The 27620-nt window shown below is 39.8% G+C and overlaps 2 protein-coding genes across 4 annotated transcripts in view; one reads left to right on the top strand and one right to left on the bottom strand.

Annotated features, from left to right (window-relative positions):
- The first annotated feature begins 323 nt into the window (after nucleotides 1-323).
- sec61g (SEC61 translocon subunit gamma) lies at nucleotides 324-2230 on the top strand. The gene is made up of 4 exons (XM_020630984.2): nucleotides 324-478; nucleotides 843-945; nucleotides 1061-1163; nucleotides 2062-2230. Exons 1-4 carry the CDS (start codon nucleotides 332-334, stop codon nucleotides 2069-2071), a joined length of 363 nt encoding a protein of 120 aa, XP_020486640.2. The 5' UTR covers nucleotides 324-331; the 3' UTR covers nucleotides 2072-2230.
- The window catches only part of tpk1 (thiamin pyrophosphokinase 1), a 50122-nt gene continuing 24314 nt past the window's right edge, over nucleotides 1813-27620 (bottom strand). For 2 of the 3 annotated variants that reach the window (XM_020630982.3, XM_065948757.1), the window contains 3 exons: nucleotides 27036-27182; nucleotides 22923-23034; nucleotides 1813-3069 (listed from right to left, as the gene is read on the bottom strand). In XM_020630982.3, the coding sequence (XP_020486638.1) occupies nucleotides 2924-3069; nucleotides 22923-23034; nucleotides 27036-27182 (405 nt within the window). In that variant the 3' untranslated portion in view covers nucleotides 1813-2923. The remainder of the gene's footprint in view (nucleotides 3070-22922; nucleotides 23035-27035; nucleotides 27183-27620) is intronic. The other variant, XM_020630983.3, reaches the window with a different exon arrangement.

The raw sequence follows: 27620 nt of genomic DNA on the forward strand, positions 1-27620 counted from the left end.
TATGAATAAGAAAAGAAAACATGCTGCCATATGATGACTATTATTACAATTATGCATGAAGTATTTAATTGTAAAAAAATAATAAAGACAAAAGCACAGCAAGCAGATCTGGTTACACATTGTGGTGATATAGAATAAAAAGGAAAATGTAATGTCTCGTATGTCATTAAGATACCCCCCCCTCCCCTCCCCCTTATCTATTTGTCAAAGCGTGAAATAATTAGGAAAGTGAGTGTGGATTATAGACAGTGATGTGGATACACTTGCAGCCTCTGTTTGAAAACTTGAGTTGGAAAACCTCCTCGCCTGTAGGCGGCAGTGTGGACAATAAATGAAGCTCATAGAAAAAAAAGAAAGAGACGCTGTACGCATGCGCGTCCTAAGTCTACGTCAGCTCTTCTTACTAACAAGCTGGTGGAAAGCTACGTGGCCCTCACTCGTCTGTCTGTCTTCTCATCTAACACGACCTCAGAAACAGGTAAGAAGGGTAGTTTTCTAATTAATTACATTGTATTTAAACAACTTTTTAACCCACTAACTAGTGTTTGCTTTGTTTATTGTATATGTCCAGTTAAACCCAGTTACGTCGGCCTTATACATTTTCTTACGACAGCCAGCAGCGATAAGACGACTAACGTAACTTACGGCAAATCATTTTCTTCACACAGGAAGCACATTTTATCGATAATATAAGATGTTATTTGAAATTATAAGATGAGATGTTCATTTATTTTTGATTATTCTGACGTGGTGGGGCACATACAAGGTTCAGGGTGCTGAAGTCAACGTCAGCACTGAAAGCAGTCCGGCCCTTTTAACACTGGTTCTGTTTCTGTTTCCAGCCTAAAACAATGGATCAGGTTATGCAGTTTGTGGAGCCCAGCCGGCAGTTCGTCAAAGACTCAATAAGGCTGGTAAAGAGGTGCACAAAACCCGACAGAAAAGGTAGGTTTATCTGTGTTTGGCCCTGTCTTTGTTGCTTCATCACATTCAGCTACCCTGTCTCTAGTCTGGGCTCTTATTCATTTGTTGTATCTGTCAAATGTGTCCCCTCTTTCAGAATTCCAGAAGATCGCCATGGCCACAGCTATTGGGTTTGCCATCATGGGTTTCATCGGTTTCTTCGTCAAACTCATTCACATCCCCATCAACAACATCATTGTGTAAGCAGCAGTCTCATGTTTTACTTAGATGATACACATGTGGTGTCTAATTTACAAAATTTGCTTAGGACTTTTTCTAATGACAGATACTTTCAAAGTAAGCATGATTAGGAAGACTAAGAGAAGTTGATTAGGTTTGTCTTGACTAGATATTCAAGTGTCACTGTTATCATGACGGCTCATCAGAGAGAGAGAGGGGGTGTTTCTCTGACAGACAGGCCATTGCTTCATTGTCTTTATGTTCTTACTGCAAATACATGTTCATTTAAGTCACATTGGGTTTAACGCCGCAGTGTCAGCATTCATTGATATTCATAGAACAAATGCTTTACAGGCTAAACAACAGCAATAATACTAAATGTTATGTTTTTTTTATCAACATTTCTCTAGCATGAATCATCTAAGGGACAATCCTTTACTGAGAGACCAAATAATACCGAACGTCTTTCATGTGTAACCTTCTGCATAAGACACATTTGTTATTTTACTGTAATAATAAGATTAATTTAAAGGCCATTATTTGATTTATCACATTATTGGATTGGAAATGGAATAATCACACTGATATTTTTATGATTGGTTGTTGTCCCATTGCCTATCAGCACACACGCAAATAGAAAGGAAAAAAAAAACAAACAAACACAGTAACTGTGGTTGAATTTATGTTTTTATTTTTTAAGACTCATCATTGAAATACCATTTATCCATGAGTTTTGTTAGTGCAGAAGTTCGATTGTTTTGTGCAGTAAGACATTCTTGAAGAAGTGGTACAGTGATACACACATTTTGTGCGTTTGTATGGTCATTCAAACTGAAGACTACAGGAACATGTTTCGGTTCTTGTACCATTTGGATCCATCCTGTCTCTAACTCGTGCCTTTTTTTATTTTCCTTCTAGTGGTGGTTAAATCCTGACTCAACCAAGACCGGACAAACAATTCTGGAGATAATGATGATGATGCAACGTGTTATTGGGCTGGTGTGATTGGGGACTGAAGGGAGGACATTTTTACATTCTGTGCACAACATTTCTATTTCGCTGTGTAAATAAAACAAATGGAAACCCATCATCTGATTCGTCCAGTCAATTTAAAATATGCTGCTTTCACAACATCACGCAAACGGTTTGGTTTGAACCTTGTCAAATCTTTCAGAAGTACATCATTAAACGAGTCAAAGGCACACATCATTTATATTCAATGTTCTGTTTTTTCCATGTCATTTAAACTTACAAGACATTATTTTTATGGTTGCGCCAAGAGGTCAGTGAGAACAAGCTATCAAAGGCACATATTGTATAGGCTGTGAAACAAGGCATATACATGCACACATTTCAAGGGTGACAACCAGTGGATATGGGGACTAAACTTCTACAATATACTTACAGCTTAAGGAAAATTACCCATCAGTCAGTTAACTTGTTTAAAATCAAAATGTGTTCAAAAGGAGGTGATCATATTGTTAAAAAGAAGGCTTGAATTGCGGATTGATTAGAGGACAGGATTCTAAAGGTTTCATTTTGAAGCTAATGAGATCATACATGTATTCATAGAAAACAGAATATTCTTTGGCAAAGATTGTATCAATACTCAAAGTAGCATTTCTTAGCGCTCTAGCAGAGCTGATCATCACATCACTCATTAATTAAAAACATTTAAGTTCTGTTATTTGTGGTCATGATAACTTCTAACAGCTGTAGAGAAATACTTTTGTGTCATGAGTTGTGAAATACTGGAACGATAACACAGACTTCTTCAGTATCATTCCTTGTCCTTGTGAATCCCCATGCTCCAGAGCAGAGGCTGGTCTGTTGTCACGGTTACAGGCTTCCTGGGGCTTCCAGGGGCGACGGGTTCATAGGTGTTTGAGGTGCTCACAAGCTTCCCAAACTGCAGGAGCTGGTTATCTGTACAGAGGAGATAGACACAAGTACAAACCGAATATATAATTCTGGGTTTAGGACAGTTACATCAAATTAGATTAGAAGGATGCTCTCGCTTCTTGCGTCGCTTTTTTTGATCGCATCATTAAGCCAAGGCTGAGATGTTTTTGAAGAATCTTTGATTTTGTACAGAGCAATTGAATCCAAGTGGTCTGACAGCTATGATTGGAATTGGACCAGCTCCTCTGTGATAAAAAGCAGTTTAAAAAAACAGGAGTACAAAGCCTAGAAATCGGCTAGCAGATGTAGGTGTGAAAACATGACGAGAGACGGGTGTACTGTTAAGAACAAGTACAAAATGATACAACCCACACTAAATAAAACTGGTTAATGATCTGACACACAGATATCCTATAGCTTCAAAGTTGTATGGGCTGAGACTGTGGTGTGAAACCAAATCAAGGGTGTGACCTTTGAGTATGTTTGAACTTCAGCTGCCTGAGTGTGATGTTAAAAGAGTCCAAGGTGACCATAGAATGCTAAAAGAACCTTGTCAAACCTGGACGAAGAATATGAAAAAGTCAGCAAATACCTGGATCAAAACACTGCTTGGTTTGGGTGGTCTATAGATTATTAAAATGTCTACTGATGGGTTGGAGTTAATAATAACAGAAAACCAAGATTGGTATATGTATATTTATATATATATCCAGTTCATGAGTCTGTGCGTAGAAGTAGATGCAAGTTCAGATGGGGTGTGGTATGTAAACAGTCACGCACGTGTAGTTGATTGTAGTACTGTATGCTGGCTGCCAATGTGCGGTCACCTATCCAGTTCGGATTGACTCCTTCGCTCTGAGGAAGTACGAGCTGTTCCAAAACAGTTTGAAATTGTCAATAAGGAGGTTAGGTAAGCCACTTTTAAGTGTCTAACTAGCCGAGCCATCAGGCTAAAAACAAAGCATAAAACTTAATGATGGCTACGATGACTGAGAGACTGAGACTTTTATCCGGTTCAAAAGGTTACATAACCCAACATGAGGCTTAAAACTGCGCTGTTAAAATATTGTAATTGAACCGGTTAAAAACAGAGGGGAAACTTACATTTATTACAGTCTATGGACGTCACGCATGCGCACAAGTGCAGCTTTGTGTCTCGGCTTCTCAGAGAGGATGTGGTCTTGTGTCCCTGTTTCATGGAGGCAGGGTGGTCCACATGACTTTGCTTCATGTCTGACCAAATAAATCTGGACCTAACAAGGCAGTCTGATGCCAAGCAGGGTTCACAGTCAAAACCACACACATTCACAGAGGCTATTATGCTGAGGCCTTGGAGCATACTCCAACTCTGTGGTGGGTACTGAAGTGATAACAACAAATCCTCTAAAAGAGAATACTTGAGCTGCCACTAACAGGAAAGGTAATCACTGAAGTGTACGAGTAACAGTCCTCTTGGCGAATGAGCCCTTCAATGAGACAATTTCAGAAGTTTTAATTAAAAAAGTCCAGTGCATTAATATTTCAGCCAAATGATAATCATATTTGTAAATAAAAGATGGTGTGTTATTTGCTGTCATTTTGAAAGTTATCATAATCATTTCACTCTCAGTTTATCTATTTCAAAATGAGAACATAGCGGTTCACTTGTGATCAAGCTTACTAAAAATGTGAATATTCCTCAAGTCTAACTCAAAAGATTTGATTAACTCAACAGACCTGAAAGCATCATCAGCTGGCCAACACTGACATCTGGTGGTCAAACCAGGAACTTAAAAGTACACAGTCAAGGGTTGGCAAATTATAACCATTGTGATTTTTTAATCTTAAGACAAAAGTCAAATGCCAAGAATTTGTCATTTACATAAATACACGAGTAGTAAATATAAGTTCTTGCAAAAATAATGAAACAACAAGGAGAATACTTATCTCTAATAAGAGACGAGAGATTTTGCTTAGAAATGCAGAATCTGTAGAAGTGGGTAAGAGTTGTTCTGGTTTCTTGTGTTAGGCTACATACAGAGACTATTTTCAAAATACTGTTGTGTCACAGTATTACCATTGAAGTTACATTTAACTTCAATGGTAATACTGGTCGAGTCCAGTGTGAAAAGGGCAAACTCACCTCAGGGGATTTCCTCCTGAGACTCTCGTGTTACTCATTCACTTAAATCTGCCAGCATGTTCTTACAGTCTGCAGCAGGTGAAATAGTAAAAGGATAAGCATACAGGTCAGCATATCTATACAACTCTACTCTTTGTCTTCACAGTCAAAAGGCTTCTTCTGTGGCTTCTGCCTTATGTCTTACAGATTTGTTTTGTGCAGCTTTCACATATTTATGTCTTATTTTTATTCCATAAAGCACTCCATCTCTCAGCCCTCTCACCCCTTGCTGCTTTGAGCATTGACTTTACTTATCCTGCCATCTTGATCTCATTATCTGGGCTGCCTGCTCGGTGTCAGTGGGCCATCAGCAGTGTTTGAAACGAGTTGGAGGATTAGCGCTCCGAGGGGCACAAACCCCAGCTGTAGCTAGGTGGTGTAAGCTTGTGTTTTCTCCTGTCAATCATTTCCAGCCCATTAGTGACTCTTATTTTATTTTTCAGTTATGGGATTAGCATTGCCATCTGCTCTGCTGAATATTTTGTTTCCAGACGGATGACCTTAAAAGGCACCAATTTCTATTTCACAACACATTCAACCAACAACTGAACCGGTCGTTTAATCTGAGGGTTGTTGTGCAGTAACAATGTAAAGCACATCTCTCACCTGAGATACAAAGTGAGACTGCTCGAAGTCTTTCAAGCACGACAGGTGACCCAACATTTATCATGACTCAGAATGTTTCTTTTCATGTGTAATGTTGGCACCAGGAATAGTTGCATTTTGTCTGTGGGGGCCGTTAGGGGCATTGGTGGTGAGTTAGGTAGTTTTGAGTGTTGTCACCAGCTGGAGCTTGTGGAACCTGCTGGGTCTGTTGATGGTGGCAATGCTGTTCGGGCTGATGATAGCCATGTGGACGGGTAGGTAAGATATAGAAGTGCCACGTGTGGGTGTTGTGGGCGGTGATAGCCAGCATGGAGGGGGATGACTCTGGGACACAGGAGCTCCCTGTCCGTCACATTCCAATGACGTCCTGGCTCTTGCTGTAAATCAGCCTGTGGGGGCCAGAAGGGGCCATGTGGTAGGGGAGGTAGATCCTGGGTCTGTTGAAGGTGGGCAATGCTGTTTTGGTTGCAGTGGTTATGTAACTTATCAGTAGGGGGCACAACATAGGGGCATAATTGGGACGAGGGAGGTCTTCACTTGAGTGCTGATCCTTTCATTACGGCACAAGGACATAAGAAGTACGTTGTGCTTATTTCAACTGGAGTTATCAAACATTCAAAACATTATACACAGACACACACTTGCAATTAAATACAGCTTTCTATAAAATAAAAATGTAACTTTAAAGTGAACAAGAAGTTGTCTGCTCTTGTGAAGAAAAAAGGGGAGATTCAACCTCAAACATCACAGTGTTTTGCAGACTATTAACCCCAAACCAACGCCTGATGATTGCATTGTTTCAACATCCCCTCAAAGAGGCACAATATGAAAAAGGCATTCAATAATAAGAATTGTATGAATATGCAAAAATAATCACTTCACGCAAAGGCGTAAATGAACACAAAGGAACAAAAGCAGGAGAGAATGAAGCGAGTCGTTTGTCCACAGGCGGCTGCACGCACATCAAACAGAGACAAAAAACAGTTCTGCTTCAAAGACCCCCTCACTGTGATATTAGGCAAGAGAATAAGCACGCTGTACAGTTGACATGTGATGTGTGTGTGAGAATAATGTCCAACTGTGTATTAGTGCTGTCTTGAAGTTTTCACTCTGCACCAGCTGCCGCCTTAGAGCTGCAAAAATAGAGAGAAGTGGAGCTATAGATACTGTAGTGTTTTGTGTAACGAGTTAATGAGCATGTAAACTATGAGCTCTCTTTGCAGGGATCAATAAGTAATGACAGGTTAATGTATAATAAACAAGGATCTCTGCGATGATTCACTTTTTTTTGTAGCTTCTCATAAGCTATACGGTCCTCAGTGTGCTCTACTCACTGGTCGTGCTGAGCCGAAAAAAAGGGTGATGTCATACACTTATCAAAAACTTAGCTTTTCTTTCCTCTAAAAATGGATTGGTGGGTGGATATAAAAACCTCTTTTCTCGTGGAGTCTTGGCAATAAAAGAGAAATAAGGACATATTTCACATTTCTCATGAACATTTTATGTTGGAGTGTAAATCAAAAGATTAGAATCTTAGTTTTTAGTGGCTGGTGTTACAATAGGTTTTACAGTAAGTCAAAATAATATCCCAATTCTTTATTAACAATGGTAAATTATCACTATTTTATAATAAAAATCTTGTTAGATCTGTGCCATAAAAAGGCTACAAAAGCTCTTTAGATATAAAAGTATGATAGGAGTTCCATCTCAGCACACTGTAGTTACAACACATCACAAGGGGGAAAGAACATGGCAACAATGAGGATGTTTCCAGAATAAAAAGTGAAGGCTGCTGTGATTAACAAAAGAGCCACCAGAGGCAGCAGAGCACTACAACAGGAAGGCTAAGTGGTTTCCACACATTATCTCCGTCTGCTTCTTTTTACCCTCTCACAGCTCTTTACCGAATACAAAAGGCTTTCAGATGGCTTCATTAGTAATCCCCTCCTCAAAGCTGATACCGATCAATAGCAACCCTTCATTGCAGTGGGGTCCGAAATGAGCGTCACACCCTCCAGTTACATGGACATGTTTGCTGCCTGTAATTGCATTTCCAGCGACACAGCCGAAAGGGCCCGTCAGCTGTAAGCGTATTTACACAACAAATTACCAGAAAGAGAGAGAGAGAGAGAAAGAGAAAGAGAGGGGTGAGAGAAGAGACTGGCTGATATGCTCACTGCTGCAGGGAGGTAAAGACGGGAGTTGTGGGTGTTGGAGACTGTTACTGCTGCTCTCTCTTTATTTTGTACAAAAGTTTTCCAAAAACATGTCAAAGGTGAACCATTTCAATCACTGAAACGTATCTGGACTCCATCTGCAGATAGATAACATGAATGTTCAACCGGCAAAGACCGACAACAGGCAGTCTTCCATCACATCATTTGCTAGCCCTGTTTGTACACGTCATTGTAATGATAACAGAGAGAAGATTAGCCTGCTTATAACAAAATTGGTGACTTGAGATATTCTCCCAAGAAGTCTTCCGCGAGCTGATGGCGCTTGTTGAGCCGTTGAACAAGCTACCACCACGGCAAACAACAGCTACGAGAGTGGAACAGATGTATGAGGAAAGTGCAGCAGAGTGGGGGCTGATTTGAAATGAGTCAACAAAGTGATGGATGAATTATGATCTTAATATGGTTTTGCTTACTTCTACCTTATACAGGCTATACTAGTCTCATGTTAACAATCACCAACATATTGTACATCTGATATTTGCTACCAAATTTGATCACACTTTACAATATATATATATTTTTTAAGCCTTTTTTAGAGGCAGGACAGGGAGAGAGAGAGAGAGAGAGAGAGATATATATATATATATATATAGAGAGAGAGACAGAAAGTTGGGGATGACAAGCAAGAAAGGAGCCACAGGTTAAATTCAAACCTGTACCGCCTGCTTTGAGGACGGTAGCCTTTGTATGGAGTGCAGACTCTGACCACTAGTCCACCCCGCACTTCACAGATCCAGAGAGAAAACCATTTTCTATGAATCATGTTTGTTCAATCCCGAGCTGTCCATTTACTGAGATGAGGAGAATGCATTACTGTGTTTCGCACAGATTCTTTCGCTCTCTTTCCACTTTCTGAAGCCCAATGTAAACGATTAAGCTAAAGTACATTGAGGCGTCTGAGAGTTTTGAGAATGATCAGATTAAACAGAAACCAATATCTAATTCGTACACTTTTTTTCCATTTTATGGCACACCTAAGCAATAAAAGGAATAAAACGACAAAATGGTTGTTCTATTCAAGAAATCATGCTTTTAATGTCAGTCAGCTGTTAAAAAGCAGCAGTGTCCCTGGTATCTCCATCTGACATCCTCCCTATATGTAAGGCTATTTATCAGCCATGACATCAGCCAAAGCAAGCACGGGCACTGTTAGCACCATCTGCTGCGCAATGATAGCCGGATCTATTAAATGTTTACGATGGCTCTGCTGAGTTTGTGGAAGAGTGTGCGGTGACAAACTATGCTCTGGTTTAAGTCGACCTTCACATTAGAAAACTCGCTCTGCTGGGAGTGTGGGACGAGTCTGTGGAGAGACAAAAAGTGCAAACAGACGCTAGAGAAAATAGTGAATTTAGATAAAAGAGTTTTCTTAACGGGGGGCGTTTGAAAAATGTAATTGTCACGTGTGAAGTGTTTGTGCAAATAAGTATCCTAGGCTGTAATTATGTGTTTGTTTGCAGGATTGTTAGGTCAGAGAAAATGCAAGAAATGGTCTGATTTATGGAAATGCATGCATGCATACTTCTGGTCTTTGATTCTAGTCTGCAGCTCCACTGGTGGTCCTAACAGCAGTTCACATCAGGCTGCTCTTCATTCCCCCCCCACTGCCCCTTGTATGTGATGTGCACAGCGTCAGAAATCTACAGATCCATGAATAAAACCATAAAACAGCACTTTTCCCTCCTGCTGCAACACTGCACCACTACAGAATACATCCACGTTGATTTCCCCACTCTTTAGGACCTTGGTGACTGGGAGTGGAGAGGAAGAGAGAGAGAGAGAGAGAATCAGGAGAGGGGAAAGGCAGGGGGCAGAAAAGTGACATCATTATGTAGAAAGGTGTAACAGAGGAATAGGAAAAAAGGAAAGGCAAAAGGAGAATAGATGACTTTTCTTTGGACTGAAGCACTGGGTGAGAGTACAGACTGAGAAACATGCAGAGAGAGAAGAGAAATGAAACGATAAGAGAAGGTCAGGGTGTGTATTTGCATCTTGAGAAGCAAAAGGAAAAGAGAGATCTTGTAGTAGATATGTCCGCCTCTGGCAGGGACACTGGGTAAGACCTCACTGAACCTATCTGTTTGACTACAAGATAAAGAACATCCCTTTTTTCCTCCTTTTGAAAATAATCCTTTCCAGTATTTAGAGTGTTTCCTGAATACTAAAACTCTCACTGAGGGCTTGAGCTGCACTTTATGAGGCAGTCCTGTGAACACGTTATCAGATTTATTAGATTGTTTCAGATTTTAAAACCGCACCCCGACTGTTTCAAAGCTACAGACTGGAATCCAAGTTTGTTTATGGGAGCTAATAAGCAATAAAATAACGTTTTAGTTATGATTATAATGAACACTTAAATCATCTTATTAATGTTAATGAATATCTTATTAATGTTTATAAGACACCTATAAAGGTTAATACTTTTCTAATAAGTTACTATGAGTGTATTACAAGCCTATAATAATAATAATAATAATAATTGTATTATTAACCCTTATAAAGTCTTATCAATGTTTATGACCAGTACGTTTCTAATAAGAGCCTATAAGTATCTTATAAGACATAATAAATGTGTTAATAATGCTTTTATTAACACCTATATAGACTTATTTGTGTTAATAAGAATCTTATTAGTGACATATAACTCATTAATTCATGCTTATTACAAGCACCTTCATATAAAGTGTTACCAAAGCTTCTTTAAACGCACAGTATGTAAAATCTGCCAACAGGGGGCTCTCAATCAAAACAATAAAAGAAGATGACATCGAGGCTAGTGGGGAATCATAAATCTTTTAGTTTTTATCGCAGCAGCACATACAGCAACACTACGGCAGCTTTCAGAAGCAGCTCCTGCTTCCTTATGCAGTGGCCTTTGATGTAACATCAAGGTGTTTCCTTGGCAACGATAAACATTTCCTGTCTGTTATGGCGGCTCTTCATGGCGGGTGCCGCAACAAGACACGACTTTGATAACTGTTGGAAATATAAGAGATAATGTAAGTACTCAACAAACAAATATATAGTCAATTTTTAATTACTTTAGATATTTACATATTTATATTCTACATATTATACCTTAAAGGAATGAACTTTGACCTGACCAGTATGTTACATAACAGTATGTAATGCTACAATCAAACTTCTCTGTATCTATTCCATTGCTGTTCTTCTTTGTATACAGGGTGTTATTAAATCTATGGGACATGTTGTGAGGACCTCATCACATCACTCTCATTTCATAAACACTATGCTCTCATTAACAGGGCGAAGCTTTCCAATCTTTGCCAAAGTTTACTTTTAATTAAGATTCCTCAATTGCTTCGGCTCTCTATGAGACTCAAGATCTAAGTCATCAAGATCCATCTGTGTACACGTGTATGTTTTTCATCAAATCCTTCACCTGCTTGTGTGTGTGTGTGTGTGTGTGTGTGTGTGTGTGTGTGTGTGTGTGTGTGTGTGTGTGTGTGTGTCTATGCGTCTAATGTTGCATTCATTTGTGCGTGCCAGGTGTCTGAAATGCTGCTTATGAACCTGTGTCTTTGTACCGCACAGGGAGAATGAGAAAAGAATCCCCATCTGGTGGGTCATTTGAAGGTCGACTCTGGTTCTGATGACATTTTACACACTGTTAGAAATAGCAAGCGAGACTAGCTTTATCTCTTTAATAGGTTTGGTATTTGGAAAGGCTGAAGAAAATGAAACAAAGAAAGAAAGACCAAAAGAGAACACCCGATGGATCAAGGTGTGTGGGTGTCTTTGTCTCACATGTAAACATGATCAATAGTATTACTTGCTGTGAGTGAAAAATCCTGCAGTTTGTCGAGTGTCCGCTTGAGGCTGGCTCCAAGAGCCCAAGAATGTGTAATCAGTACTTATTCTGGTGATGAAAGATGAAACAGAAAGCTCAAAGTACTTGGTCTTTTTCCATTCTCTGATGTTTTTTTATTTTTATTTTCAAAATCCAAAACAAAAAACACCAACCAGAAGTTACATTTTTAGACACTGCAAATCCATTATCCATTACACACCCATTCAAAAAGGCAGTTTTTATAGCAGAAGCTAACATGTTTACAGCCTGGTAAGAAAAACTAAAGAGGTCTGATTAGTTATTGGTTATCAGCACACACTGTACTGGGAGTGATTTTAATAATCAATATGAGTTATCCATAGTTAGGCCCGTAGCTGACATGATTGACCTGATTGACAGGTGGGCGTGATGTAACGCTCTGTCAGGAGGTTTAAAACCCGCCTCAGCTCCAGCTCTTGGCCTGTCATTGGGTTGATTGAGAGTTAGACTGAGACAGCATTTCCAACATGGCGGCTTTCAGCGCAGAGCCTCTGAAGCAGCTCGCAGTAACAGATGGGTGACATCACGCAGCCTTAGTCCATAAAGATTTACAGTCTGTGGTCGGGATACAAACTCCTTTTAAGGTTACTAAACAGCGACTAAAAATGTGCTGACTTTGCAGAACTCAAAAACAAACATTTGATCTGGAGTATAATCTGCCCATAATGGACAACACTTACCGGTACTAATTTGGTCTTTTTTAGAGAGGAACAAGTTGCTCTTCTTTTTGCCTTTTTTTATCTTAAGAAAAGCCATTTTCATTCTTACACATGAAAATACATTATTTATTATTTGCCACAAATATAAATATACGTAGTTGCAGCTCTAGTCATGTTGTGTCATGTGGAACAGATATATGAGGCATTTGTTATCATATATCTAAAGCCTGATTATAATTTTAAAGTCTTTGAAAAGACACAATTCAATACATATCTGAAGATGTCTCGATGTTGACATTGTAAAGGCACGGATTCAACCGGATTTTAATTGGACAATATTTGTATTCTTTTGTTTTATTGCCTAACTCCAGTGTGCATGTGTTCTTGTGTATAAAAGCCTGATGCTTGTTAGTGCATGGATTTATGTGTCTGATGGAGCGAGTGTTAGAGGGAGCAGTGTTGTGAAGTACAGGCAGCTTATTTGCATATCAAGCTGAATGGAAATCTTCGAGGAAAGCCTCCTCAGCCTGTCATCAGTGGGCTGACAGCCATTGTTCATCGTCCACACAAATGTCTCTTGCTATGTGTTGCATTCTAACAAAACAAAGGCACACAATAGAAAAGACACAAGTACTCACACTATGTGGGGAAGAGGTGGGATTTTGGATGACAACCATGACAACGAATCAAATTTGTTGTTCATTATGATCCATGTTAAGCTGAAAAACTCATGACGACGTGGGTTTTCACACACACACGCACACGCACACAGTCAGAAGTTATAACTCAGAGTGTGTGTCGCTGCAGGATGAATGCTTTTTAATATTAAACTGTCAGATTAGAGAGGGTTGAGTCACAAACAAAAGGACTAAGGAGGATTGTCTGCTGCATGCAAGCACATAACATATAGCACACACACAAAACACACGCAAGCATGCACATACCCACACAAACACACACACCAATGTTGTGGATGGACACAGCGTCTCATTGACTTTTAAAGACGATCATATATAAGGGCTTTAGTCGTTAAAAAAAAAAAAAAAAAAAAGGACACGCACTGGAGTCCATGGCCATCATTTTTCAAACCGGCAACTATACCCTACCCCTACCCACTACCCCTCCGTTTGCGCGTCCCTGCGGAGAGTCCGCCATATTAAGTCCGTCCCAAACCAACTAGCGGGGAGTGGTAGTGGGTTATGAAACCCTCCACCAGCGAGTGTGCACCGATGCCGACTTTCGGATCACGTGCAACGCCTATTGTGTCCTGTCGTCATGGAGACAGCAACCTGTGAGTTCAAACACTGCTCCAACTAAGATAGACATTTAATATCATCACACAGACATTAACAACTTCAAATGTGTACTGAGGATCAAATGTATGTATTTATTGTAAAGTGTTTTATATTTACAGGGACTGTTGCAAAAACAAAAGAATATTAAATCATGTTGCAGACAACTTTTCGCTGTTAATATTTATTTCTTATTTTTCTACTTTTGATGTCTTTGTGAAATCTCAATTAAAAAAATACACTTTTTGCTGCTCTGATGTTCAACGATAGTCTCCTTGTCTTTGCATTAATTTAGGACACCCTGATCTAAAAATTACAATAAATTAACTTAAATTATAAATTACCATAAACAATGTAGGCTCAATCTAATAGTTTTGTTACAAGTCTACACTAATATAACTAAAGAAGAAGAATAATCTAGGCTACATAAATATTTTTACAGAATGCATTCGCTTCAAAAAAAGCCGTTCCCGCAAGATACCGCTGAGTAACCATGGTAACATACAGTTCCTGTTTCCGTGTGAGAGAGGGAAGTTTTTCCTAAAGCCTGCCGCTGTATTTCTACCCTACACCTTGATGAAGGAGACTTCATTCAGCTGCGAGTGTGACTTCTAACGGAGTGCACTCCATCACGGAGGGGGAGGGTGTAGGGGTTGGTTTGAAAAAAGGGCCCATATCTGCACATCGGAGAACACAGAGAACATGACAGCTACTTTACTGACTTTGTGGCTTATTTTGAGCCACAGAGTCATTTTAATCAGATAAAAAAAAATTAAGAAAACTAAGGAGAGGCGCAGTCGAGTCTGCACTTCTGAGAACATAACTGCTACTTTGTGTCTTTACTTTGAGTCATTTCAGTCAGATAAAGACAGAACACTCTGGATTTCTCCTGAATGAAGGCTGTCAGCGTTGTTTACCCACGTGCCTGTGCTCGTGCATGAAGTGTACCGCGCCGAAGCACACCTCTCCAAAGTGTGCCAAAGCCAAGGAAGTGTAGGCACGGAGCGGTCACACTGGCCAAACGAACTGGACTTTAGGTGTGAAGTGTGTTTAGGCATGGTACGGATTGCCAGTGTGACCGCGCCCTGAGCTGTTTAAAAGGGGATACAGTCTGAATGTCAGCAGTGGCCTCCAACTCCCACTTAGAACAAAAACATGACACGTGAAGTCTACGTAATAACCAAATAGATGAAACCATTAAAACATAATCTCTAAATTATGAAAACATGTCAATCCTTCTATTGGACAGCAGCAATACTGATCGGACTATCAAAGGTCATCAAATTGTGATTTCCAATGAAAACATGAAGAGGCCATGACTGAATCCATTAAGACAAAGCATGAAACCATTTAAACATTTAAAGCATCTGCCAGTGAAGTGCTGTACAGTTTATTTGATTTAGAACATTCCTTCGTCTTCTTGAATCCAGACAGTCTTTTTCAGAACGTCCTTCACACTGCATTTGTCTGTCTAATGTGTGAAGATGTTAGGTATTTACAGATCCTTTCAATGTCTCCTAAAGAAAGCTTCCCCTCCCAAATGTAGCCTTTTCATCATTAATGTAAATGCACTGAATAATTCGACTGAAGAAATGCCATAAAGGCAAAGAACAGGGAAACGTATGATACAAGAGAGAGAACCTTGTGAAAGTATAAGGCTTTTAAAATATTTGAGCATTTTCCAAAGAGCAACTCTTCAATACGAGTTCTGAAAAGCACAGCAGCCTTCAAGTTTTGCAAATGCGCCAACTTTTTCCTCTAAGTATTTTAGACTTTACTTTATAGAAATACTTACATAATAATGTCATAGTTTTATAAAAAATATGACCTGTTCATATACAGAGGATGTAAATAAAGGAAAAATGTACAATATTTACACATAAATACAGCAGAAATCAAGTTGATTCTCTGAAAATATCTCTGAATCATCACTGAATGTGTGAGAAGCATGAATCCCGCTGGTTGTGTTGTTGTCAGAGCCGTGTTTACATGGACGGGACGGCCTTGCTTATAAAGCTGTTTCAGTCTAGAGAAAAGAAGAAGAACATACTCACAGCTTATTTAGGTGTCACGTAAGCGTTTTAAGATCATGGTCATTCTGTGTAAATTTACATACAACGTGAAGCTACGAGCGAGCTAAAGTGTGCTAACTTTTGCATGCTAACAAAACAACGCAGGCCACAGGCAATTGCAGCCTAAGTCGAGGACAAATTTGTCTGCTGCTTGCGCTTAATGGTGCTTAATCATGGTGCGTTCCATTCCACTTATCGTCTCGTGCGAACGTTCAATGGAGATGGGTTGGAGGTGTGCTGCTGCTGGAGGAGAGTGGAGGCTTCAGTTTGGGGAAAGTGTCGCCAAAAAGCAATTAAATTTGGTTCCATGCTGGTGCTCAAGGGCGACATCTACTGGATCAAAACGTTGCATATTCTTCATTTAACGTTTTTTTGCCTCTCACAGACACGCAAGTCATGCAGTATGAATTTATGCACGTTTCCTCATAAAACATGACCTCTCTCTGAATTAAATACTAAAAATGATACATCAGAGTAACGCCTCTATGGATTATTTTACATCCTGTACATCTGCTTAAAATTCATGCAAGCTAGATAGCATCCATTGATCGACTCCATCATCCATCTTCAACTCCTGTTGTGGCCTAACACCAAACTGCAAATGATGGCACATTTGAACCATGTCAGGGGTTAAACTGATGGAAACTTGTACACACAGATTACAAGAACTTTACAAATAAAAGGGCTGTTACATAAGCAAACCCTATGCACTTGAGCTGTTAATATATTAGACAGTTAAATATGTTGTATTATAAATAACAGAGGGCTCCAGTGGGTTGAATGTATTCATGTCCTTTCTGGGCATGCTTTGAAAAAAGCTTTTCGTTTCACTTTGATCTGGGTCTGTGTGTTTGGCATTGCAGATCTTCACTTTGTTGTCTATACCTATAGATGCTAGAATCTGGCCTCCCTGATGCTTCAAAGGACAAAAAGAAAAGCACTAATGACTTTGGCCTCATGGGTTTGGCCCTCATTGTAACCTAGCAGGGATGAAAAAATCTGATCTTTATACATCACTGCTGCAGCACTTATTGTCTTCATGCAGTACAAGCTAGCTAAGCTGAATATATTACTGAGAGAAGATTTAATGCCACACCACAGAGTAAATAAATCCAGGTTTAGAGAGGGTACACCAACCTCTGAATATCTTCAGGCATTTATATTCACAAATAGACACAAACATTATCAGAAGATTTCTGTGCTGTAGCTGAGCATGTCAGTGGTTTCCAGTGGTTAACTCCCCTCCTGCTTCCATGTCTGTGGAGACTCAATGGCATCTCTTTATGTCAGATTAATGTTTACAGTCGGCGGTCCACTGCCACTCATTTTCTGCAGGGCAGAGCAAGGGCAATGGGAAGCACACGAGCAGAGAAAATCAGCAGGGAAAGTGGAGGTTAGGGCTACTTAATGCAAACAAATTGGCTGGGGTCTTCAAATGTTATTTGAACCCCAATCAACAATCAGAGCCTGGCTGACAAGAGCACAGTCTGAGTTGATGTGTCCAGCCATGACCAATCAAGAGGGCAAAGAACTCACCCTTATTTTGCATAATTATTGGAATCAGCAACCCACTTTGAACTTTCTTAAAGGAGGGAAATTAGGAAAAAAGTCAGAGCCTGCCACAGCTTCGGCTACAAAGATTAAACTTCCAGAAAAGATGATTTAGAGCCAGACTTTTTGATGTTTTTCAGACTTAAATAAGGACCATATTTAATATGAGATAATACTGACCATTACTGACCCTGCTATACCTCAAATTTGATCTTCTTCAACCCCAGACTAAAGCAATAATCGACTGCACTTCTACCTTTGCATTAAGAACTAAAAAACATAAAAAAAGAGCGTGTGGTAGAAGCCTGAGGGTAAGTGATGAGATTTACCTTTCAGGGCTTTTTATTCACTTTGTCTGTTTTAAACTCTCATGAGAACTAAACCGTTTTGTGAGCTTAAACTTTATGATCAAGCCAAAAAGTCAGATGTCTCTGTAGAAAACTGAACTTACACAGTGCGGGGTTCATTTAGAGGTCAGATTATTGTGCCAAACTACACAGCGTGTTTTAATAATTTTGTATTTTAGGGTATAGGAAATATGAGGCTAGTTTTCTTTTGCTTAAGCTTTTCTGGTGGAAAGCTTCAGGAAAGCTTCCACAGATGGTTCAGGCATTTTCGGTCAAAGACTGGAACAGGTGTACTGCTTGACATTCAGAATTATGAGAATCTGAAGAAACAAAATGAGAGGCTTTAGGTGAAAATTAGATTGCAGCAGAGCGGGAGAAAAAAAAATGCTACTTGGAATGCAGTGCCAGTCTTAATCCTCGGACAAGCAGACTGGCTGTAACTATAGGTTTACAGATACCTGGTCTCTCCAGATCTCTTCAGTCAACAATCTGTTTGATCCTCTAGAATTGAGGCCGTATTAACGAATAATTAGCAAAGATTGGTTGTATTTCTGTGAATATGAAACACTGAAGACAAGTGCAGACTGCAGAAAAATGATCTTTTGTAATCAGGAATTCAATAATTGGAACGATAGTAGCGAGCACAATTAGCAGAGGGACTCAGAGATCAAAAAGGAAAAGGAGGTTGTAGAATACTTTATTGGAAAATAAACCTGACGTCTTTTCTGCAGAGCCGTCTGTAGGTGCACATGCATACAGTTTCCTGCTTAAAGCTCCTACACGCGTCCCAAAACTTTCCATAATCCCCCGCTTCCTGCTGCGTGTCAGCATCCTCAACATCAAATGAACACGACGCCTGCCATCTCTCTCTCTCTCTCTCGCTCCCTCTCATATGTCATAACATCAAAATCTGGTTTCAACCTCCGCCCTCCCAAAATCCTCCTTTTCTCTCCTTCAGTCGCTTCTTCCCTTTCTTTTGTCTCTTTAAAGCTTCCTCTTCAGGTTTCTTCTCACTCAGCCGTTTTGTGTGCTGCACGAGGGTGACTTGTTCTTGCTCACATACTTACCTGTAGACCCTGGTTATAGCATTGGGGCCTTTTATGAGAAATAGAAACAAAACCTGCACCATGTTTTATAACCAAGAACTCCATCAGCCAGATACAGTTTTACAGGAGAGGGGGGGGAGGGTGTTGTTCACTTTGATCAATCTGTATATATCAAGGGAATATGCTAAAAGTAAACAGCAATCAGAAAGTTATAATTTAGGACCGCCAGTGGCCGAGTGGTTAGTTTGCACGCCTCGTGTATAGAGCCTGTCGTCATCAAAGCGGGCAGCCCGGGTTTGAATCCAACCTGTGGCTCCTTTCTGATTTCTGAACCTATCCATTGTCCTGTCTCTTAAATAAAGGCATCAAACATTTCGAGGAAGAGTCGAGTTACATTGACAGCTGCTTTACAGAGAAGGAAAGGCACTTCGTCCTTACTAGGAGGAAAAGGCTTGAGTGAGTGGAACACATGAGCATGAAATGTAAAAATCCTTTGGAAATGATTTCATTTAGGACTAATGCAATGAACCACCGTCCGCTTTAAATCAGATTTCAAGGTCACTCACTTACAACTACAAGCAGAAGCAATATATGTGCAAAGACACGCACAGCGACGGTATTTTACTGACATTTTCCCGGGGCGGATTTTAAGAAGGGATGACTGAAAAAGAATGTAACATACTGAAGGTTGATAACAATCAAGCCGTCACAGCTTGGAACAATGAGAGAGGACGTGATTGTAAGACGGAGACAGAGGCATGATAAGAATAAGACAACAGAGTTCACAAACTTTCTCTGTTGACTCTGTGATGTTACATCTGCTCTTCCTCTTCTCTTCTTTTCCGCCTCCCTCACTGCCCAACAGGCTGGAAGCTCTGATAAGTTATTAAGCAAAGCCTGTGCATTCAACCTCTACTGCTAGAGGCAGTATGACAAAAAAGAAAAAATCAATATCATAACTATCTCATATATTGACAACAGCTGTATCTCCCAGGCAGCTACAGAACCAGTCTGCACCAACACTCTGTTTAAACTCTGCTCAAACATTGAGGCATAAGCAGGAATGTGTTGCATGCTTGCACGGTTTTTAAAGACATAGAATTAACACAAAACGAGCCAAAAAATCAAGATTGTAATGGGGATGAGACACAGTCAAAAATGATTAGCTAATCGCTCCTAATGTCAGTTTTACAAGACTGACAAGAAGCTAAGCTCTCAAGCTCCCGCATCAACGTTCACCTCTTCTTTTACCTGTTCTTTTTCTTCCTAACACCTCATTCAAATGAACACAATCTTCTAGGCTTCAACCCATCCTTCATTATGTGCAAGTTGCCTGCAGGCTTTTTTTCTGAACAGATGCTTTTGTCATGACTTTCAGGAGTTGACTTTGCTGCCAGCAGTGTCTCCTTTCTCCGTGCCTCACAGGGCATCAGCCCGTGTGCTCTTAAGGCTCAGCTGTAGTTCACACCGTGTCTCTGTGAGGCTCTTATGTTTTCTACAATATGTCTTACCTGGGGAATGTGCTGCGTCTACATACAGGGGACTTTAAATACGTTTGCTTCTGGTTATTCTGTGATTTTTTTCCCTATTTAGTTTGATACATTCAATGAAGAAATGGTTTTATTTGACATACTTAATGTTTAAAACGCTAGAAATAAATCTGAATACTGCATTATGACCTCTTCAATACAAGATAATATGGCATTCAATAAGGACTATTGAACCCCTATACTTTGGTTTGGACCATTTAAAACAAAGGGCTTTATCTTATGGTCAGCACACAAAGCAGTACACATGTCATTTATAATCTATCATCATAGGTTGTCATTATCATAACGGCCAGCACCCAAAGTTGTTTGACTTATTGTAAGAAGAAAATGTAGTTGTGCTCATCTGTGCGTCCATGTATCTGTCCTATAATGAGGTTTTGTCAGGAGTATTGTTATGTTGAGAAAGCTTTTAATCGTAAACAACCGCACACTTTCTAACTTGCAAACAAACTTTTATTGGCAACGTTTAAGTACTAGACCTTCATCAGGCAAACAGTCATAAACTGGAAGTGATGTGCAAAGAGGGAGCAGAAAGAGACAAACTAAATCCTGTCTATGATAATACAGCAGTTTTCCCCTGTTTGAGCACATTATTAGGATCGGTTGGATCATCAGAGTTTATACTGCTAAACATTACAAACATATATTTGGGTCAGGCACTTTAGATTATAAGCTAGAGATCTATTTAAAAAAGCCTCATGTCATTAACATTCATTTGCATAATCCTTTTGAATATCACTATTGGGTTACAGCTTTAAGCTTCATAAAGACAATTTGTGTCACAATTATTTTGGTCATATTTCTAAGCCTCACTGCACTGTGTATAAATTAGTTTATAAAATAAAACATTTTAACTTCAAATTTACAGTTTTAGTTTATTTTATTGGATCTTTTCAGACTCAAAATCTCAGTGCATCGACGTTTTATGTCAAAGGAAAGGGTTTCATACAGTTCAAGAGAAAAAAAAGAGAAGCTTTGAGAAACATTTCTTTGGAGACAAAAACTGTATTTTCATTGTAACCGATGTGAGATGAGGCTCAGATCTTTGAGTGTGTTGAGTGCACTGTGTCTGAAAAAATAACAAAAGCAGAACTGATTGATTAAAGTAATAAAATGATAAATCATGATATATGATTCACTTAGTACAGGGGTACTGCAGCTCACCCTGCACATTCCCCAGGAGTAGAAAAAAAAAGCTCAATAACTGAGAACTCATCCTACATTTACACTCTGGATCAAAACAGTAGGAATCATTACAGAATTTAAGACTTTAAAGCAAAAGTTAAAACAAGCTGTGCTCCTTTGGGTCCAGAGAGGAAGTAATGGCTGACAGCCCGAAACCTCTTTCTTTATAGAAGGATCATATATTTTACATCACAGAAAGCCTTTGAACCCAAGTGTGGGGGATCATTTCTATGGACTTCTAAAGAGTCTGACTGTCATCCCAGAGTAGCACAGAGCTGATTTGGGCCCCTGAGAACGTACACTGAGAGTACACTAGAACCCTGCACGCGCACATTGAAGAGTAAACAGAGCATCACACAATGCTATATAGACACACTGTTGCTATATTTACACCTATACATGCAGAAAAGTAAGAGGAAAACTTCTTTCTCTTTTTTTTTTTGTTTCGCATTCTTGTCCTTTACTCCAACCCCGATGGGAAATCATTACACCAGCCTTCTTAATATGCATGTGATTAATTAGGCATCTTGTTATTGCTGGCTAATCTGCATAGGACTCTCATGTTTAAAGCCCCTCTCATTATCATCCAGAAGGCCATCTCACAGGTGTGCTGAGTAAATATACAGCACACAGTAGTTCTAAAGACACACACACTCCTACTCAAACATGCATAAAGACATGTTCAAACAAACTCACACACACAAGTGTGCTCGCTCAGGTGTAGAGACTCCCTGATACTTACACACAAGCACACACAGCCTCTGAATGGACACCCAACCAAGGCGCAGACGCCAGCCTGGGGGGGGCCAGGTTGCTCTCATACTGGTGGTCTGTGCCGACTCATTAAGAGCACAGCTGGGCATCAGCCTTACAGACGGGTAAGAACCCGGGAGTCCTCAGATGGGTGTCTGATTAGATTTTCTCACAATGTTCAAGAGTGTCTTCAAGCCACAACACTTGTTTAAAACCGCAGACTGATTTGACCAGAGTGCTCTTCCAAACTTTTTTTTCCTCTTCAGTCCTCAAAACTTTATAATCAAGATAAATATTTCCATCAGTCTTTCAAATATGCATCTAGAGGGTTTGGGGAATTCAACTTGGAGAAAGTGTAAAAGGAAACCATACAAAAAACAAAAACATGAGGGTTTAGCATAAAAATGAAAATATTCTGCACAAGGTTCTTTCTTCCACTGCTCAACAAGTCTGTTTTTCATGACACTTGCAGAAACGTTCTTTAATAAAGAAACACAAAAGTCAAATTTTCGTCAAGACTAAGAAATTGGGCATGATTCAAGTGCAGTTTAAAAAAAAGAGCACTCACTCAGGTTCCACTTGAGTCCAGTGGTTGTCGTAATGCAGGGTCCCCCTACTGGAATGAGGCTGCACCAGTCCCCCTCCAGGCCCATGTTCACCCCCAGTCTGTGGCTGCCCTGCTGACACACAACATGAGGGTAGAAATTAATGTGTGTGAGGCAATAACAGGTGGAAACACAAGTTAAACAAGACTTTAAAACCTTCTCCAGTCCCAAATGAGAAACTAAGCTTTTGCACCCATGCAGGGACCAATAGTCATTCAAATTAATAATTGCTCTCATCAATCTTGCCCACAGAATACATTTACTGTTTTTAAGTCTATTTAACTGTTCTCTCACAGTGAGTCCCAACTTTTTGTGCTGACCTACTATAACTTTATAAACTCAGCTTTGCACTTGCGCCATGCAGCACACAATCAGAATCAATGGGTAGTGTAGTTCTATCTGTCAACAGGGGAGGAAGTTTGTAAGAGTTTAGAAGTGTTAGGTAGAGATGAAAAAATGTTTTTGTGGCATGAAGTGATTTACAGAGAAAATAAACATGAACACAATTTCTAAATGTCATAGTTTCACTTTGAGAAAACCAGGGCTATGAGGAAAAAACACACAATGTGTAGGAGCAGAGTGGTGTCAGACTCTCCAGACTGAAGAATGACTCTGCTGTGAGTGCACCGTGACTGATCCTGGAATGAAGAAAGGTCAAATAAAGTTTCTCTTAAGTAAAAACGTACAAAAGAAATGCACAAAGAAACACTTCAGCCGTATTAAAATGCACACTAATGTATGTACTGAGTGAGAAAAACAAATATAAATTGTGTTCATTCAATTTGATTTACACTGAATATCTGCAGATTACAACCAGTGCAATTAGTGCTCAGACTGCCCTATCAGCTTTAACAGTATAGTATGTAGAATTTTATTAGAATGTTTACATTAAAATATCTAAATTAATTAAAATATGACTGAACCTATGTTAGATATTTTCTGAGTACTTACATTACCTCAAATATATTAACAGTTATCAAAGCCAGAGAAATCTGTAATTTTAAAGTGGTAATGGGACGTGTCTTGTCATGGCTGCCATGACAGATACAGTAGCAGAGAGAACTCCCATGATTCCTGGCCAGCCTAAATGTTATCTTTTGTTATTGTGTTGCTTGAGAGCCCCCTGGCGGCGAAATCTAAATACTGTGCCTTTAAGACGAAGCGCACAGCTCAACTCAAGATCAGCCATCTTAAGACGATCAATCAGACAAAGACAGCAAATACATTCACGCTAAATTAATAAACATAATACAAATAATGAACATGTTGCATTTTTTAAGACAGGGTTTTTTGTTTGATTGGCTGCTAACCTACAGGAAGGTATGATGGGAAAATGTGTTTTTATCAAAAGTTTTCCCTTACTAACACCGTGTTTTTGTTTAAGTGTGACAGAGTGAGACCGTGAGTGAGCTTCAGAGAGAAGAAGAAACTTTCATATCTGGACATGAAATACACATGTAATACAGCCCCTTACATAGGATGGTTCTTTCTGCATGTTGGTGAGCTAGCAGCTAACTGAACTTTTAAGCTGAGCAAGGAGAAGAAGAGACCTCAGGTGTTTACACTTTGTCATTTAAATCTGCTCTCTCCCTGACAAGATTCATTCTGTTAAAGGGCATCAGGAAAACAAGCCTGTATATTTGACCTGGAGTGTGTGCGACCACAGAATGATTTATAGCACTGATTGGGCCGATAGAGCGCTGTGCTAGATGTCCCACATACACAGAAGGAAGGCTTTGTGAAGCATCTTAAAAGGCAAGTAACATACCTCAGCTACATTTGAAAACGGAGACTCAAAAGAGCAAACAACAAGAGAACAATCGAGAAAACAGATGAAGTGAGAGCAAAGCAGGTTTTCTTTTTCTTTAACATCCATATTGGGTAAATGTAGCATCACATTAGGACCTACTTCCTGTGGTATAGAGGCTTGTGACAATCTATCCTTTGCATTGTCCCTACACATAATTAAATCAAAGACTTGAGAATGCAAAGCCCCAAGACGGAAGATAGCATGATAACACTTGAGACAGTGCACCTGGGAAAAAGCAGCTAAACTTACAGGCACAAATAAAATGACTGTGACTAAGGGCGCACTCACACAAGGCCCAGATGTCCCGTACCGTGTTTAAGTATGATTGCCCCCCCTCCACTTTCCCCATCTGACACTGCAACAGGACTAACCGGGCCTGAGTACGGTTACCTCTTGTACATAACGTCGTAATACTTGAGGGGTCGAGTATGCTTGAGCACAATACAGATTATCTAGTGTGATTGCGCCCTTAGACTTGCAAAGATTTAATTTGGAATGGAGAAGCATGTCTCACTTATTTCTAAATATTCATATTTCACTGGATATAGCTTAGATAAGTGGCTGAAGGTTAATTTTTTGCCTTATTTTCAGGTGACATTATCCACACTTGTCCACTTTGCTAAATGAAATCATTGGTCATTAGCTTCTGGTGTTAATTTTAATATGCATGTTTGTAACGGTTATGCATAGAGTCTATTGATTGCACCACTTAATCCCAAAACTGAGCCTGTAACAGAGTTGCGATACCATTGAATATGGGTGATGTTATTATTTGGCAAAAGTTATACATACTTCATTGCAGATGTAACTTTAACTAACAGCACAGGGTCTTTTAAAGGTTGCGTTCACCTTCATGCACAGCCGTGTGCATTCATCAGTCGCTAGCAAATTGGAGCTGCGTTGACAAACAAGCTTAATTTACCCTCACTGAAGTAAGATTAATTGGAGGTGTCGAGGTATGAAGCAGCAAATGACAACGCGCCTTTGGAATAATGACGAGTAGTAGGGAGGAAGTGCATGAGAGAAAGGTTTACTTAATGTATTACAAGGTGTCACCAGGAAGTGTGACAGTTAGTTGTTTGTCCTGAGCATACAGCAAATAAACAACACAGGGAAAAAAAGGGGAAGGTGGGGTGTGCATCCCAAATGCTGGCTGCTTGGCCCACTTGTAAACTCAATCAACTGAGGAGCATGAGAAAGTGGCTGGCATTGAGGGAAATCAATTTGTAAGCATCAAAAGAGACTCTCTTCCACACAACAGCAAATTGGGGCACCATAAAAGCAGAAGTGTGTACGTGTTTTGTGTGTGTTCATGTGTGTGGCAAGTGTGTGTGGGGGTGGTACTTAAAATGATTACTTAACATAGACACAAAGTGTTCAACACTCCAATCAAGACAGAAGCACAGAAAGAAAACAAAGATGAAGAGAAGGACTGGCAGAGGGAGGGATGAGTAAGAGTAACAGTTGCTATTACAAGAGAGCAAAATGTTCATCCAGTAGGGTGGAAATACACGGCAGGGATGGCTGTTTGTGAAGTTGTTATAAACAGCTTTAAAGGTCACATATAATCCTCCTTTTAAACCAGTGTAAATAAGTCTCAGCACTCCCCAAAACATGTGTGTGAAGTTTCTCGCCAAGAATCCACTCTGATCCTGTATTTGATCATGTCTATAAACCCCTCTATTTCAGCCCTGCTCAGAACAGGCCGTTTCTGTGTCTGTACCTTTAAATGTAAATGAGCTGTGTCTGACCACGCCCCCTCTCTGGAAGGGCTTGGGTGTCTCAGTCTTTCTTGCACCATGCCCTATCGTTTACGGTGAGAAGGCAGACTCAGAGGGCAGAACAAACACCTAGCTGTGGGAGTGTCACCCACCTGGGGGAGGGGTTACTGCCCTTTGTGATGTCATGAAGGGAAAATCTCCAAACGGCCTGTTTGAGAACACATTTTCTAAAAAGTAGAGCAGGTAAAAGATGGAGGGATGGACTTTTCTTATAATTAGAGGGTTTGTAGACAAAATAGGGACACATACTGTTAGAAAAACATGGTAAAGTGTATTTCCCATAATATGTGACTTTTAAATAAAGTGAATAAGTCTTTTGCCTGATAAAAATTAATTGATCAGATACAGCAACATATTTTATGGGGATAAAATCTAATTTAGTTTGATTGTATTTCACCTCACTTCAATGGATTGGACACAATTGCTTAATTGAGTTTTTATACCAACATGTGAAGGCTGCAGAGTGTGTGTTACAATCCACTCACAGGTCTGAGTAGGTACGCCAGGCTCGTCCCCTGTATGATCAACAAAGGGAGGTCTGTCATGGACACAGCGTGGAAGAGAGTTTCAACAGATGCCATGGTCTGGTCCAATCTGCCCGCCAGGCCGCCCAGTGTCACTATGGCATCCACCTGGAGGCACAGACAGAATTTGATTAGACACAGGCTTGACATACTGGACTGATTTCTGGAAGGATGGGTTTGTTTTTGTTTTTTTTAAACAAAAATCTGACAGGAGAAGCAGTAAAGCAGAAAAATAAGAAAATAAGTTTTACTGGCAAAAACGAAAACATGAAATATCTTCAGCCTCATCATCTAATGAAGAAACAAAAAAAACAAGCAGCACAACAAATGCCATTGGGAGAAGTAAAGATTCAGTGAGAGAAACAGTAAGGACTACGAGCCTCGGGAGAAAACTGAGCTGAAGAAGAGATAACTATCAGTGGTAGATCAAAGAACACATTTGAGACGTTACAAAGAGGGTCAACATCAGTCTCTTGAATCAAGAGGTGAATTCAGCGAACCAGATAAGATAATTAGATTAAGCATCCTCGGAGCTAAAGGTATGTT

Source organism: Labrus bergylta, chromosome 20, assembly GCF_963930695.1.
Source record: "Labrus bergylta chromosome 20, fLabBer1.1, whole genome shotgun sequence".
In the NCBI taxonomy this organism is placed as follows: domain Eukaryota; kingdom Metazoa; phylum Chordata; class Actinopteri; order Labriformes; family Labridae; genus Labrus; species Labrus bergylta.

Bases quoted from the DNA above. Each gene is read 5' to 3' on its own strand.
- sec61g (XM_020630984.2), top strand. From the start codon at position 332: ATGAAGCTCATAGAAAAAAAAGAAAGAGACGCTGTACGCATGCGCGTC. The intron at 479-842 runs GTAAGAAGGGTA...TTCTGTTTCCAG, and splicing joins TAACACGACCTCAGAAACAG to CCTAAAACAATGGATCAGGT. The intron at 946-1,060 runs GTAGGTTTATCT...CCCCTCTTTCAG, and splicing joins CACAAAACCCGACAGAAAAG to AATTCCAGAAGATCGCCATG.